This window comes from Melanerpes formicivorus, unplaced genomic scaffold (assembly GCF_026170545.1).
Source record: "Melanerpes formicivorus ecotype bairdi unplaced genomic scaffold, bMelFor1.0.p_v2 SCAF_1, whole genome shotgun sequence".
Taxonomy (NCBI): Eukaryota; Metazoa; Chordata; class Aves; order Piciformes; family Picidae; genus Melanerpes; species Melanerpes formicivorus.
Window position 1 is genome coordinate 29,704,907 of NW_027142353.1, and position 17,122 is coordinate 29,722,028.

Genomic DNA, 17,122 nt, shown 5'->3' on the forward strand with positions numbered 1-17,122 from the left:
GATATTTGCAGGAGAGAAATAATTCACAGTATTTTTGGCATCTCCTATAGTGATAGAGAAGAACCACCTAATGGATATAGCATGCAATAATGCAATAAAGGGGTATATATGAGCATAGACTCAAGAAACACACATGCTGAGTCAGAATAAAGGTTAGCCATGTGTTGGCAATTGGACATAAATACAACTTTCGTCCTAAGAAATTTTAAAGCATATTGCAATTTTAAATGAGTAGGGAAACCAAATTCAGAGCTTATTTCACTCTCCGCTGAAGCAACACTCACTATTGTGCTGCAGCTTAGGGCTGAATTTATGAAACATTATCAGGTCAAAGACATATAGATACGGGGGGAAAGTAAAGTTATTTAGAGAACAAAATTACTTGCAAATTATGTTAAAAGTGCTAAATTCTGGGCTAGGCAACTGCTCAAACTGCAAGTTACTGAGCTCAGTATGGGAAAAACAGTGAAAATGGGTAGGCTGTGATGTACAGGTGGTTAGACTAGATAATCCAGTTGGTTTGCCTTGCTGTAAATGATGAGGCTACGAAAACAATCCTACATTTAAAACTCTTTACACTTAAGCCTTTAAGTATCTAATTATAGTGGAACACTGTATTTAAATCTAAACAGAAATCCTATTATAAAGTATATTCACCAGACTACTTTAGAGACCCCTGGGACAAACAAAATATGCCCTAAAGCACTGAGGAACTGATTCTGTGATACCAACTCTGATTTAGGATCCCTTCCCCCTGTAGAGCAAGTGCCCAGCTGAAGTAGATACTACTCAGTATGGTGATGAGCTGCTGAAGAAAGACAAATATAATGCTTCTTGGCTTTTTCATCCTTTGGAAGGGATTTTTATCTGGACTTTACATAAACATTCACTGAGGAGCTGTATATGTCTTGTCCCAGCCTACACAAGCACTCATAGCAGTTGCCGGATCTGCCCTGGGAAGACTGCCTCGCTAAAAGTGTATTGCATAATGACAAATGTACGACCATTCCTGGTAGCCTTCCTTTGGAGCAATGTAGCCATCTGATTTCCAGTGGAACTGTTGATAGGTTGGACTGTTTGGACAATAGCAGGCAAGGATATACTGGTGAGAATGTGGGTTTGGGGACAGCCTTCATTTAGTCCCTGAAACCACATGGTACAGCATGCACAGTCTAAGCCTGGACCAGGTATATATGGCTGTGCAACTGCCACCAGCAACTGCTGGAGACACACTATACTGATGCTAAGGGATTTCCTACTATGATCACCTCCAGAACTCCTCTCCCTATTCTTTGAAAATATTCAGCTATGGTCTTACAAATACACTGGGGATTCCTTTTGCCTCTGGGTACATGTTTTAAAGGTAGGTTATACCAAAGAGATACTATGGCAATATTTTGCATAGAGGATGTTGACTATGAATATAGTATTTCTCACCTCCCCCTTATTTTATGTTGCATTAAAATTATCTTTACTCTTCCTCAGGCAGTTGCTATGCCACACTCAAGACGGAGTCTGAGAAGTGGGAAATGTCAACTTCTAAGATGATGTTCAGCTTTCTTGTTACATGCATTCTTTATGTAATGGATTCGAATTGGGCCTTCAGCTCTTCTTAGAAAGTCTGCTTGACTGGGCACAGTTGCTTGTTTATTCTTAATGAAGAGTTGTTAACAGAGGAAAGAGCACAATGAGGGGGCAAGTAATGTCTACATGAATCATTAAAAATATATGTACAGTGAGCAGGATTAGATAGCACACAGCATATTTTTATTTATATAACACCATGCTTTCCTAAAGAGGTAGACTTCACCCCCTACAGGAGCTGAAAGTATGTTGACAAGTCACACAGCAAGGGTTATCAGGGGAGAACCAGTGGCTGCAGGGAAGCTGCAGATTGCAACAGGCAGCATAGTTCCTCCAGGCACTGGCCTGAACTCCTTTTAAACAGTCTGTGTTAATTCACTCTACATTATGGCAACAATCATACCATGCTTGGTGACAGGTTGGACATCTTAAAGTCAAAAAAGCAGCAGGTGAGGTTACTGTTCAATGGCTGACAAAGCTGAAAGGATTTGAATGAGTGAGCGTAGAGGATTCTCCAGCCACAAAGGATGAACAACAGTGTAATGCTGAGGAGTTAGAAGGGAAGCATAGAAAAGCCACAAGCCTGTGTGGCTGGGCACATTGCTGAGGAAGCAAAATCAAGGGTGAGATGTTAACCTGTAGGTGAGGTCTCACAGACAAGGAGTTTTGAAAACGCCATCAAGTCTTGAGGAAAAAAGGCGAAACTTTCATCACTTGGCAGCTACCCAAAGCAGTTGAGATTTTCAATTGACATTAATTTCAATGCAATTAGTCTTGATGTTCTCTGCTCCGCATGAGAAAAGAATCATGGCCATGATGGGAAGGAAAAGAACACCACAATGTTAATATACATGCAAGAAATGGGGGAAAAAAGTCTTGTGTGTTAAAACATATTAAAAACATAAAACATGCTGCCGATGTTGCTATCATTATGCATTACGGTTTGAAATTTAATTCACTCAGAGCCGTTCATGCTGTTCATTTCATTTTTCTATTGATCTCAGTTTGGATGATGAATTTAGCCTACTGTGTTTCACTTCTGAATTTCTACACATTTGTGAGCTGCCACTTGTGAGCATTGCTGTCCACCTTGCCCTTTACAGATTGACCTATGGTCAGCTCCAGTGCTGACATCAAGGGGGTCTAACTCTAGCGATTTAGTTCATAAAGACAGCCTAAGGCTCTGCTGTCATATATACCATTTAAAGGGTGATTTAAGCACTTGTGCAAATCACTGTGCAAGCCAGAATTTGGGGAAAGAATCAGAGCCATACTGCAATGTGGGTTACAAAATTTCACCTTAAAATGAATGAGGCAGCACAGGCTATGGCTTAAAAAGATCAGTGTATATATGCTGGCCCTCATTCTTTCACACATGGTAATGTATCTGTTGAGAATCTTACCTCCTTTTGCAGGCTCAGCCTTCAGCCATGCTAAGTTTTACCCCAGGTGACAGAAAAGGCTGTTTTCAGGTGGGTTTATGTGTCTCTTAATGCTGGACCAAGCCTGGCATCTCAAGTGGCCTAATTTTTTTCATTTTCATCTACATTTACACAGGTTAACTAGATGTTAGACAGAGGGTGCCACAAGCCTTCCCAGTCCTGGGAAAAGCAAGAAGATAGACCTGGCAAGAGCTGGCACCCATGGGTACCTGTGGCCTGGAGATGCACCATATCCACAGGGTCTGGGGACTTCTGGCAGTAGGAGGCAGCACCACCTTGGCTGTGCAAGGGAACAGTAGCAGTTCTGGAGTGGCTTGGGATTTTCAGATGACTTGCTGAGAGCCGAGTATAAATGTATGGATTTTCAAACCTTTCCCTTGAAGTGTGCCTATGCAGCCAAAGGTGCAGCAGCAGCTTGTGCAGGGTTACCAACCCTCAATGAAATAAAACTAACTCAGGAATTAATAACATACAGCCACAAAAAGGGTTCAGAAGCTTGCATAAATAGTAGAGTCCGTGCCTGGCTGTGGGCTGCCAGGGCTGCATGCATGTTGAGATGCCCCTAGCCAGCTGCAAGCAGGGTTGGATTGGTGTCCAAGAGCAGGAATCTCCCTAGTGTGGGATTGCCCGGTGGATATTTGCATCGACACTGTCACGTGAATAGCCCACTCTTTTCATAATGGATTTTGCACATTTCTTCTCCTCTCTGCGATGACATAGCACTTCTCTGGCAGCTACTCACTGCATAGCTGAAAAGCCCAATATTCTGGAAAGTATTTAATGTGTGTTAACCTCTTTTAATGTGATTCAGCAACTACAAATTAGGAGAGCCTGCCTCCCCTGGCCAGCCAGATACACAGCCAGCCCTTCGCACAGGCTGGACAGTGCGAAGGTGGCAAGCACTGACAATTGGTACTTTTATTTTTAATCAGAGACCACTCAAAGACTTCATGCCTACCAGGGATCTTTAATCTGCTCTGCAGACCTCTATGTAGATGGAGCCTGCAAGAGCTGTGAGTTGCACAGGTGCAGCTCTTTACACAACGAAGGCAGTCTCGGTACAAAACCTCATTAATCCAGGCTTGCACGCCCAACTGCTGAGGGGCTGTCGGTCCCGAGGGCTAGGGTAGCCTGTGCTGGAACCCCGGGCGGTCGGCTCTCAGCGCTGTGGGACCGAGGTCACGGCCTGACCCACAATAAGCTCGTCCCAGTTTCTCCCCGCTGTTGTCTCCACGTCCTGGCCTTCCCGACGCGTGAGGTGCTGGCAAGCCGGTGTGCCGAGGGCCCCACGGGGCCAAGAGGAGGAGGACGCGCGTCGGGGGAGGAGGGGGAAGGCGGCGGGGGAAACAACCCCAAACCCAACTTGAGCCGGGCGAACGTCTCCGGGTGCAAGTTCCCACCAACTCTCCTCGTGCGGCAAACTGGGCCCGGGCCCGCCCCCTCCCCCAGCACCGGGCAGGCGCTGCGCGGGCACTGCGCGGGAGCGGGCGCAGCGTACGCAGGGCGGGCGCCGCCTTGTCCGCGCTGCCGGCGCGCAGAGGGGAGGGAGGAGGTGCGGGGGAGCGGGGCGGGAGCGGTGCGCGGCAGCGGCGGCCGAGTCGAGCCGCATCAAGCCGCGCCGAACCCAGCCGCTTCCAAACGACTGGTGACACAGAGGGTGTTCACTGGGGTTGCCTTTTTTTGCTTTTTTCTTTAGCTTTTTTTTTTTGGGGGGGGGGGGGGGGAGGGGGAGGAGTGGGGGGAAGGAGGTTAGGGAAGAGGGAGGAAGGTGGTGGCGGAGCGGGTCCGTGCGTGTGCGGAGAGGGAGCGGCGGCGCCGGGGGTGTTCCGCGCCCTCGCCCTGCCCGCGGTGCAGTTAAGATGCGCCCCGGACACCGTGTGGTTGCAGCGCGGCGGCGCTGATATCGCTCACCATGGACAGCTTCGACTTAGCTCTCCTTCAGGAGTGGGACCTGGACTCTCTGTGGTGAGTGGTGCCTTCGGCTCCCCCCGGGCGAGGGGAGAAGCAGCCGGCGGGTGATGCGGTTGTGCGGGGTAGCAGGATCTGCGGGGAGTACTGGAACGGGGGATGTGCAAGAGCGGAAAGGGGTGCAATAACTGGGAGATGTGTAATGACGGGGGGGAGGGGCGGGGGCGGGAGTGCAATAATTTGGGGTGAGTGTGCACTTACCTGGAGGGTTGCAGTAAATTGGGAATGCAGTAATAGTGGGTGCGCGATAAGGGGTGTGCATGCAGTGGCTCGGGAGGTGTAATAAGTGTGGCGGCGGTTGCATTGGCAAGAGGGGGTGTGCAGTACCTCGGGAGGTGTCTTCCCCTGTCACTTGCCCTCCTAGCATCGCTGGTCTTATGCCCCTTTCCTCTGGCTGCCAGGGTTGTTCCGGGAGATGAATGTGCTGTTTGGCTGAGGGGTGTCCTGAACTTCCCCCCACCCCCTAATGTCTCCCACCCCGTGGCTCACACAATAATCCGCTGTGTTCACCCGTCACTGGCACCCCGGACTGCACTCCCTGTAGTTCAACCCCCATCGCTCCTGCACGCCCCTTTCACGCACTCCCCTTAGCTCTGCAACACCGCCCTGGGCCGTCTTTATTGTCCCCCTCCGCGACGTCCCTTTCCTCTACTCTCCCTTGCTGTTTCCCCTTCCACTGCGTGCCCTTGACCTCCCCCTGCGCACCCCCGTTCCTGCCCTCCCCGGCGGCGGGTGCGGGGCTGCCAGGGAGGAGAGGAAACAATTTCTAGAAATGTCATTAGCAGCTGGAGGTGGGAAGTGCTGCCCTCCCCCCGCACCACCCTCCCCAGGCCGCTGCTTCTGCCAAGTCCCGGAGTTTGCTGCGGGAGTCACGCCGCCCCTGGGCTGCCGCCGCTCCCCGCCGCCGGCCCGGCACAGCTCGGCCCTGTGGCGGCGGGCCCCTGTTGGAGTCGGCAGAGGGACGAAAATCCGTGGCGGTCACCACCAGAGCCACCCAGTGTGTAGGGAGGGACCCCCGGGGCAACGCAGACTCCCGGGACTCCGCCGCGGTGGCACGCGTTGGGAGCCCATAGTGGGACGCGATCGCGGCGAACCTTTCCCCATTCTGCGGTGGGATGTCGCGGTGCCCGCAGCTCCGCGGGCAGGCTGTCTGTGCTTTCCACAGCGGGGTGGGCGCGGCGCAGGGAGAGCGGTGGCAGTTTGTGTCCGGCTGCTTAGGTCGGTAGTTTGGGGAGCTGAGATTACTTTTACCCGAAGTCGGTTAAGGGGATGATTTTTATTTATTTTTTTTTTTCCCCTCGGTGGTGGGGGAACACATTAGGTGATCCATAGCTTCTGTCAGCAGGGTGCGCGTTTGGCAGCGCCGGCTTATCTCTTTCGTGGCAGGTGTAACAAAATAGACCGGACCAGCTAGCTCCGTTAGCTGAGCCACTTCATACAAAAGACCCCGGGATGATAACAGCTTGCACCGCTTAATGCGGGTTCTTATAAATGCATGCATTGGTAACATCTAGTCTAATAAAACTTTTATATTGCTGTGGGAACTTTGAAGAGTGCATATAATGCAAAATTAGCTACTACCCCATAAAAGTTTTTAATTACAGTGTTTCTGCCAGTGACACAAGTTAAGGTTATGTCCTCACTTTATATCCAAACTATAACATTTATCTCTGGTCTGATTTTAAGTTTTCAGTCCATATGCACAATTTTGTGATTAAATTACATGTTTTTTTCCCCCCTATTAAACAAGAAATAGTACTTTCACACATTTTAATGCTTTTCCCTTTTCTCCTTGAATGAAGACAAACTTTGGGGGAAATATATTTTTCCAGCAAAAGCATGCTGTTGATTAGTCTGTTCTTTAAGTGCCTCTTGGAGTTAATACTGAATTTGAAAAGCTAGCAATGTAACTGTAAAACTAAGGCTTTAGGCTGTGTCTGGCAATTGCTCCTTTACATAACCTTTTCAGCATGCTTTTCAACTGTTGTTGAGCCACTTTCAAGTGATGGTAGTTGGCATAAAGCTCCTGTATGGGTCCAAAATGATGTCAACCATTTTCTAGTTAAATTACCAGATTAAAAATACCTGTGTTTGTATTACAAGTGATTTTACACTTGCATAGATCTTCTTGTTTGGTTTTCTTTATTGTTGCTGTTCAGGAGGTGGGCTCAACAGAAGAGATTCAAATAGCATCATAAAAGCCATTGCAGAGCGGCAGGCCTGAATTCATTACTAAACTCTCACCCCTGCATAGGGGTTGAACCCAAAAATGTCCAGCCTAGTGAGGCGGTAACACCTGCTTTAAGCAGAGCTCATCCCTGGGGCAGGAGTGTTGCAGGTGTTTGCTGCTCTGTGTTTGCATCCTTTTACAGTACTAAGTTTCACTGAGTGGCTTTGGCTTGGAGTATCTGAGATCATGGGCTGGAAGATCATTACGCCTTTTTCCACCCCCCACCCCCCCTTTTTTTCTTCCAAATGGCTAGGAATACTAATTTTGAAAAGTCCTATGAGCAGAGTTTAAAAAAACAAACTGCTTACACTTAGGGAAAGCTTACAGAATCTGTCATGAAGGCTGGCAGTGCCCTGATGCTGTGGCAGCTGTTGCAAAGGGCCTCAGATTGGTCTCATTGCAGGCAGGGTGTGTTTCTTACGCTGCTGTCCTGCTTGCTGATGGGGGTTATGGACATTCTCAAGGAGCATGATTTGGATACTGTACTGAGCTGACCAAAACAAAGCTGGTATGTTAATTTTAACCTCTGAAGGCTTGTCAGGATGCCATCAAAGGAGTGCAGTTGTTGCCAAGAAGGGAACTAAGTATGCCATATAGATAGGGATTACTTTGTGGCAAAGAGCAACACTTGAAGAGGCTAAATTTTCTATGCAGCAAGAATGAACGTTGTCCTTTATTCTTTTGAATGTAGTCATAATGGCAATTTGTACACTTAATTTATGACTGAAAATCCACTTTTTGCAGTGTTTGGTGAATGTTTTGCTTAAAAGTGCTGTGATTAAATATTAATGTGCTGTTCTAAAGTGCAGGTTTTTTGTTTGGTTGTTTTTGGGTTTTAATTTTATTCTTATTTGGTATGTTCTTGGAAAATCAAAAAGAGTTTCCAGATAAACAGCAGTATGCTTATAAATAGTTACTTCTATACTATTATCTCTAGTTAATATATGCTATGTCTTTTACTTTGCTATAGCATAGAAAATGTAATAATATGTGATGTTGTGGTTATAAGACAATATTTAACTAGTGACCTGCAATGGTAGAAGATTGTAAGCTTTCTTTTTTTCTTCTAAACAGCAGTTTTTCCAGGTTGCATTGATGCCAATAACACTTCTGCTTCCTAGAAAACTACTATAATTCAAATAGTGAAAGCTGAGTACAAACTCAGAACGTTTAAAGAAAACATACTGATCTGTAGCATAGACACAAGTCATGCCTATTTTTCTGGAACATGTTGAGATGATCAGGCCAATTTAAAGTGTCATTACTGCTGACACAGTTATCCCAAACACATGACACTAACGACTTTGAACCACAGCCCCATCTCCAGTTTGTCTTTCTCCATGCATTTATTTGTATGTATTTGTGTAGCTTTACTTGTCCAGACTCAGAGATGTGGATTCTTCAGTACCTTACAGCTTTGTATTTGTTTACACTAGTCAAAGAGAGAGGGAAAAATTGTTATAGGTGTTTCGTATACCCCATGTACAGCAGAAAATATTCTGTATGAGATAGAAAGCAGCAAATGAGCAGGCCAGAGGACCTAATTGGAGTGCCATGACTAGTTCTGCATTACAGGCATTTGTGTTATTTGCCTTAATTAACAAATTTAGATAAAAGTTCAACCAGCTCTTTAGCTCTGTGCTTGGGTTTAGGCACAGTGATGGCCCTGGTGAAGACCACTTAGGAAAGATTCTCCTCACATGGTTATGTAAGTAAGATACATGCATAAGCTGAGTTTTTTTCCGTTAATTGGAAACAATTAGCAGAACTATTAAAACATTTACTGTGCTGTACCAAACAAGAAACTACTTCTGAATGTAGGATATTTGTTAGTCACAAACAAACAGTGTTTATTTAGGTAGAGGAAGCAAAGAATGTAATTGATTTATTTGGGACTTATGTGATACTTCTGGATATTCTGAGTTATCATCAGTTTTGTAGGGGCTGGGTAGTCATGTGAAAAATGCACGACTGTACAGCTTCCAAGTTGAGATTGGTATCTCAAACCACAGTGTAAGGTGGCTCAGTGTGCTTTACAGACCATGTATTGAATTATTAGTTCATTTGCTATCTTTGGGTCTATTCCTGCTCTATTTGAAGTCAATGAGAGTTTTGTTTAGAAGTTAACAAAAAGTGTCCAGACATCCAGCAGTCATATAAATGAACCTTTTGTAACTTCTGGATCCTGGGTTGTCTAGCTTTTACTCACTACATTTTGTATTTGTGTAAGTCAAGCTTTTTTTCTCATGTTGTACAGTGTTTACTGGAGAGAGTTTTAGACAGCTAATTCTACACATGCTTCTTCAGTCAAAATAGAAGATCAAGATGCTTATTTTGAGATAACAGTAAGTAGCTACACTGAGGGAGAGGGGTCACTACAACCATTCTCTCAGCAGGGTAAGAAGCTGGAGCAGCTTACCTTACCCTGTTTACAGACAATATGCAGTGATAATACCTCCTACTCACAAAAAAAATGAAGATTTTCCTGTATCTCCCATCTTCTTTACTATTCTACCTGTGTCTTGAACTTTGTCTTTTACTTCTTTCCTTGTAGCTCTTGGCCTCTTTCTACTGGTAATGCTTGAAATGCCTTTTGTCTCCTTATTTCTGTCTTTGTGGTGTTTCCCATTCTGCCTTCCTCCCTCTGTCAACTCACAGCTACCACCTTTCCCGCATTGAGATCCCATCTAAAAATTTGCTCTTTCTGTGATGATTATAAGTTGTAAGCAAGCAATAACACAAATAATAACTAAAGGCTGTTCCCTTCTCCCACTTTCACAGCAGGTTCTCTCTTCTGATGCCTGGGTTTTAGCCTGGAAGCACTTTAGGTCAGAAATTACTTTCATTGTTTGTGGGTCTTTTTCTTACAGCACTGAACAATTTGTATGTACTAAATGTGATGAATAAAAAGAAGGGCAAGCTTTTCGTGGACATAATACTTTGTACATGTCAGCTGAATATTCATACTTAAAATATACATTTGTTTTGCCATGCAAGTGCTTATTTCCTGGATGTCATGTACCACCTCCTCCTCGTTTGGTTTCAGTCTCCACGTAGTCCAGAGGCTTTGGGTGAGGATCTGGCCCATCATCTCTAATTTGCAGTCCTTGGTAATTTCTAATTATTAATTTTTAAATTAATTTAAAAAAAAAAAAAAAAAACTTCAGCCCTTTTTTTTTTCCTGATAAATGGAATCACGGTACAACACTGCAACAGTGAATGTGCTTTCATCTCTTTCCCTGAGGACCGTTTGAGCACCCTTGACCTCTTGTGTGGTTAGGGGAAAGAACAGCCTTTCGGGCTTCCCTCCTAACACTCAGAGTTGTAGATTTGTGCTCCTCTCATCAGAGATTGAGGCAGAAACCTTTCTGGGTTACTGGAGGAGGATTTGGAAGAAGGGATGAGGTGCATGCAGCATTTCCCATTCTGTGTGAATATTTTAAGGAAAATGGCAGATTTCTTAAAATAACCCAACAAACAAAAAAACATACGGAAAACCCCCCACATAACCAACCAGCCAACCAAAAAAACCCACAGGAAAAAATGCTGCCTGTGGGAACATCTTGTCATCCATTTATTAGCAATAACAATATACTCAATACCATGACTCTCATTAGAGAAGGCACCTATTTAAGGTTTTTAACCTCATATAACAAACTAATCCATTTGCATCATATTTATACTAAGCAAAGCATGGCTAGAAAGAGTTGCAGCAATCACTCATGGAGTTTATTCTGAGATACCTTAAAATCTGATTATAACTTTTTTGACAATAGAAGCAATAAAGTAAAATCAATGAAAATAAAGAACAACTGATATTACAGCTCAAAACCAAAGGGGTTAGGTTCTCTGATACGGGGTCTCATCTATCAGACTGAACAAGTTGTAAATATGAAGTGACATCCTCACAAAATGAGACTTCAATACGATGGCATTTTCTGGGAAATCCCGGTAAAGTTTCTTTGCATATGGGCTACTTAGCTGTAAGGCTTATTCCAGTAGAAAATCACAAGTTCTTTATGAAAAACTGAAAGTAGGAGAATGGCAAGCTGTAACCAAGCTCCTTTGGTTTTGAACAAAATCATCTCTTCGTAACCCTGCCCTGCTGGGGAATACGAATTACCATTTCAGTGCTACTTTCGCTGGGGGCTGGATTTGCTGGCTGACTGGTCCTCGGGAGCCCGCTGGCCCCTGTTCTGGCCAAACCCACCATGTTCACATTATTACTAGTTGGGCTGCTCACTGATCTTCTGTCTTTTAAAATCAAGTGAAGGCCCCAGTTGTGGTTGCTGGTGCTGCCTGAGGCTCCAGGAAAGCAAAAATGGACACTTGTAATTTACTCTTACTTGTATTCAGGTAATAATCTGTATAATTTCTTAATAATTTGTAGGTATCTACAGATTTTTATGTGGGGAAAGGGTGAATGAACTGTAGTGACAGTTAAATGTACATGACAGCAATTATTAATACTCCATGCTAAACATTTTCTATGTCTTTTCAAAGGTGTAAAAAAACCACCAACAACCAAAAACAACAAATGGGGGGGGAAAAAAAGCACCACCCAAACCCAACAACAAAAAACCCCACCAAAAAAACCCAAACCCCAAAATCTGCAGCTTGACTTGAGTTCCTCTCTTACAGCTTTGTATCTCATAATTTCTAATATCTTAAGGCAAACAAAAAGTAGTCTTAGTGACTTAAGTTTACTGCGTTTTATCCTCTTGGGAAGATTTTAACCTGCCTGCATGTACTGAGGACTTGGATATGGTTGTAGCTTGGGAAATATGACGGTAAGAATACAATTTAAACTCGTCCTTGGAGACCCTTTATGTATTTAAAAAAAAAAAAAATTAGTTTCAATGCAGCAGTGGTGGTCTCAGCAGTCAAGACACTTTAAAACTATGCAGAAGGGACTGGAAAACTTTTCTAAGGAGCTTTTTGTTGCTATGTTTTCTTTCTTGATAAAGATGAGCCACAACTGTAAGTACTTAAAGCTGAAAACTAGAAGGCTGTATCTGACAAAGCCGCACAACTTCTTAATGTAACCCTGTCTTTCCATGTGGTTGTTTTCACGTGTTTTAGACCAAAGAAAGAGCCCTTTGTGGCTCAGCCATGTTTGGCTGAATAGCAGGAGTGGATGAATAAGAGGATGAAGACATCATCTCCTTACACTGAGTGTGTTTAGACTGCTTTGTGCTGTGATCGTGTCTTACTGTATCACTTTTGAAATCCATTAGAAATTGATGGCCTTTTTGGTCTGTGCATTGTGATGGTGCAGTGTAGGTTCCAGGATATTGTGATTGCCTGCAATGGTATGAAAAATGCAAATATGACAGGCAGCTGGATCAGGAGGAAAAAGGATTGGTTTGCATTTGCAGGGTTCACATTCAGAAGCCATCCCTGCCGTGGTCTCTCCTACCATCCATCTCCCTGTTTTTGCTGTTTTCTGTGCTTTAGTCACTGTGAAGGTTTTGAAGAGCCTGTTCTGATGTATGAGTGTGGGCAGGTATCCTAAACCACCACTGTGCAGGTTTAGCTTTTGTTCTGACATTGCAAAGTGGCATCTACCTCTAGCAGTGCACCAACAGAAAGTTGATTCTTTCTGTTAGTGATTGCTTCTGATTGATCAGGAGTGTTGATCTGTCAGGTCTGTTGATTTTAGGAGGGAATGATGTAACTTTAGTGGTTTTGTTCCCCTTTGTTCTAAACCGCAAGTGTGGTAGATTGTGGAGCCTCGGTTTGTTGACAGAGGTACTCTGAAGAAGATAGTTGTATTAATATGCACCCAATGGAAGACACTTATAAACATTTTTGTTGTTTTTGTTTCTCAAGTAGTCAAGGAGGAAACTTGTCATCAACTATTTTTAAAGGACAAAGTGATAAAAGCTAAGTGTGCATTTGTTCATTTGTGTTTTTGTTTGGCAAGGGGAACGTAACATTTTCTGCAGCATCATGATCTTGCCTTAACTAAATGTTGCCAGTTTAAAGAGTAAATTAATGTTCCAATGTGCTTTTTTTGTGGTTATGCCCCAAGACTGTCAGGAATTTTAGTACAAAAGGAGACTGGGTGCTGTTCTATTTATTCAGGCTCTCTGCAAGAAAACCACCATGATCCCAAGTGATCCGAATTAGTATCACCACATTGCCTTATGTATTTGGGTATGCCAGCTAGCTTGTGGAAGTCTACCCCCTTCACTGTATGGATAGGCCCATAAGGGCCACAGGGTTGTATGTTTCTCTTGGGTCATTGGGTCTGACTGATGCTTTCTCAGATAAAAGAACCTGTTCCTAAGAAGGAGTGAATCCCTTCAGAACCTAGTCATGCTGTACCATAAAAATGGCAAGGGTTTTGCATTTGGCCCTTTGTATTTATTCATTTATTTTTGGTTACTTTTACTGGCTATGAAAATCTGTTCTGAATCCCTACCATTAGAAGCAAAAATGTACGTACTACCAATATATGTAGCCATTTAGTATGGTCAATTCTGTAGCAGCTGAGGTGAAGTGGCATTGAGATAGCCACAACAAATGAAAGCACAGATAAATGCTCTAGCTCCTGGGCCTGCTCTGGTATTTGTAGATCCAAGCAACATGTATCTTCATGACACTCTTCAAGGCTTCACACTGTACAAGAACTTACTAGCTGGGCTGTGTGGCTGTGTGAACATGATTACATACTATGTGGTAGAAATGCAACTTTTGGTTTTTTTTTGTTCTTAGAAATATATAACTAGCAATATCTTGAACTAATTACAGCTGATGTAAAGCCCATTTAAAGAAACCCATTAGCAGAAAATGAGAACTAGAGCAGATCAGCTATTATTTAATGGCCTTGACTGTAGATCTTTTGATGCCTTAGTAGGTTTTCTAACACTCATTGCTCGTCTGTCTTGACTAAATGACTGAGAAGGTTCTTTCAAGTCATAGTCTGGTTGTAATATGAAAAAATAGCTGTTTTCATCTGAAAAAAAAATTATTATCTAGAAAGGTAAACTCTGCTGAATTCCGTACTTTATTTGTTGTTCAGATTTAAAGCATTATTTTACTGCTCAATGTCATTGTATAATGGAAGAGTAATCTCTCGTATGCTTCCTTGGAGCTATTAATTATTTACTTTCCTGAAATACAGATCATAGACAATTCTACGTGACTTCTCTTCTTACAGGCTTTTCTTGTCTCTCTCTTTATTTTTGTATGCTTTGCAAATGCCTGTAAATTTGTTTTCACTGAAAGAGGAAATAAGTAATTTAGACTATTGCAGCTGTTTCATAATTAATTAATTTCAATTTAAAACAATCAAGTAGTGCCCATCTATTGTTTTGTGTGCTTTTCTGAGGCATCAGGATTCACAATATTAAAATAAGTTAAATAAGTTCCAGATGGAAGTGAATACTTTATAGTCACAGAAAAAAAAATAATCTGGTTTTGGCAAAAGAATTCTGCCCTAATCAAAACTGAAAATATGATGCTTAAGCACACTTTTTTGAGTAATTACTTTAAGAGTTACTTAAAAGTACTGATTTGAAATGTTATATAGGGTGTTAACTTACAACTGTAGAGATAGTGATGTAGGGCTAGTCATTAATTTGTTTCCTCAAAGATTGCTGGCATCTGTTAAAATGTAACAAGGCTTAGTACATTTTCCCAGTTTTGGCGCTGTTTTCTAATGAGAAAGAGAAATATTTGCGGTGATAAATCATTCCTTTGCTAATAGTAAATAATATACTCTTCTGAGAAAAATGAAAAGTATTGAGCAGAATGTAAGAAGATCAAAATGATACACTGAGAAATTCCATATGTTCCTATAATACATATTATGGTTTGCAGAAGTTTTAATGTGGCAGTTTGCAATAAGAATAAAAAGGGTTTTTTGACCGTGAAAGACACTTATGTAAGAGGTTTATATTATACAAATGTTACTGTTATTGGTGATAGCACATTATAAAGGAACACTTTGTATTCAGAAGAGCATTTGCAAATAATGGGATAGATGGAGCAGTTTCTAGTCCTGACTTGGACAACTTTCTCTTTGAAGTCAATGGAAGTTTTGCCTGCATAAAGGTGGAAGGAATTAGCCCATTCATTATTATCTGAATTACATCAAGAGCTGACTGCTAAACAATAAAATCATGATTCATAACATAACGGCCTCACTTAATTCTTTTGTAGTCTTAATATATCTCATTATATGGTACTTCTATTCTTTCCTCTCTGTGCAGTATTCAAATTAATAACAACCACCTTTACATAACTGATGGTTAGACACATTTTGCTGCCTTAGCAAGATCAAAGGATTTTATATACTCCTTTTGGATAGATACCAAGAATAGGGTGATCAATCTCTTCTGTAACCATTAAGCACAGTGTAAATATCTCAGGCTACCCAATTGGACACAAGTGGTTTACCAGATGTTGAGAGCATCACCAGTTGTCAAGAGCTTCCCAAGTCTGTGGGACAGTCCAGAATTTATTAGGAACTGAGTTTTCATTCTGTTGATATGTGCTTGTTCAGCTGTGCCCTCTCATAAGCAGCCTGCATAATATGTGGAGATAAGGTTCAAGTGACAGATACTTCATTTCCTCTCAGGCATCCTTGGGTGGAAAGGAGGCAGGGATGGACACTGATGCTCCAGTTCCTGTTCTGTGAATAAGAATGGAGGTTATAGTAAGTGAGATATCAAAATTAGACCGGCATAGCATGAGGAGACTGAAGACAGCAGCCCAAGAAAAGGGACCCCCAAAAGGCTTTAGTATGAAGCTGAAGTTAACCCCTCACCAGGAAGCCATCTGCAGCCTTCAGGCTTTAGGAATTCTTTTTATCTGGAAATGTAATTGGAGCAAGATGTGTAACAGCTGCAAGATGTCAGGTTTGTCAAAGTAACTAGAAAAATGAATTCTGTGACACACTTGAACATAGTGAAGTAACCTATAGCTAAAAAAAGGGGGGGGGGAGGGGAATTGCCATGTGGATTAAAAAGAGGAAGGAAAATAGTTGTGGTTAATTCTGGAACGTGAATGATTTGAAATTAAACTACAGATTTCCCAGCGGAGCAAACATCCTAACTCTTTACTGCAATGGAATCAATAGTGAGACACCTCATATTCCCATCATAACAATATTTCTTTGATAGGTTGGAATGGCTAGTGCTCTGCACTGACTCCAGAGGAGGATGGCAGCTATGTTATTTTACCCTTGTGCTGTTGTTACTGTTGTTCAGGTGTGTTACCATTGGACTTTACATCTGTAGGTAGGGATCCGGATTTGCTGCACTAGGTGCTATTGAGACATGTGACAAAGAGCCTGTTGTGGGACCAAAAACTTTGCAAAGTGAAAGATAAAAGAAAGTGATAGATGTGAGCAAAACTCACCAGAATGAAAAGACAGGAGAGTTTTAAGCACCCAAATGAACAGTGGGTGCAGCAAACTGCTAGCCTGACCATGCTGTCAAATGCATGAGTGTGAGCATGATGACAATAAAAGGAACTTTAAGAAAAAACAATGAAACAATTTTGTGCATGTTTATGAGGACACCGCCTAAGCATGAGTAATAGCACAGGGATACCCTGAAGGTGCTAGTTAGAAACATGAAGAGGGAATTGCCCTAATGAGTCAAGAAAAGACTTTTTGTAATGACTTTTCATAATGATGAGTATAGACCCCAAAGGGCCTTCATGGTGAGGCAAGTGGGAACCAGTGAAGAGCTGTAAAGAAAGAGTCTCAAAATCAGTGTCCTGCCTGGGAAATGCTGTTTGCTGTGGCATCTTAGCTAGAGCTGGCTCTCATCTGTGAAGTCCCAATTGTGCAAACTGATGTATGTGTAGCAGCAGAAAAATGCCCTTGCCCACAGATCCCCATAGGTGGGTAAGCTAAGTCTCAGTAATGCATAGTTTGGAGCTA

General features: G+C 42.9%; 1 protein-coding gene across 1 annotated transcript in view; it reads left to right on the forward strand.

Moving 5' to 3' along the window:
• Positions 1-4,807: 4,807 nt before the first annotated feature.
• Positions 4,808-17,122, forward strand: part of AFF3 (ALF transcription elongation factor 3) — a 365,437-nt gene continuing 353,122 nt past the window's right edge. Inside the window, exon 1 of the mRNA XM_068138610.1 lies at positions 4,808-4,991. Within this exon, the coding sequence (XP_067994711.1) occupies positions 4,939-4,991 (53 nt within the window). The 5' untranslated portion in view covers positions 4,808-4,938. The remainder of the gene's footprint in view (positions 4,992-17,122) is intronic.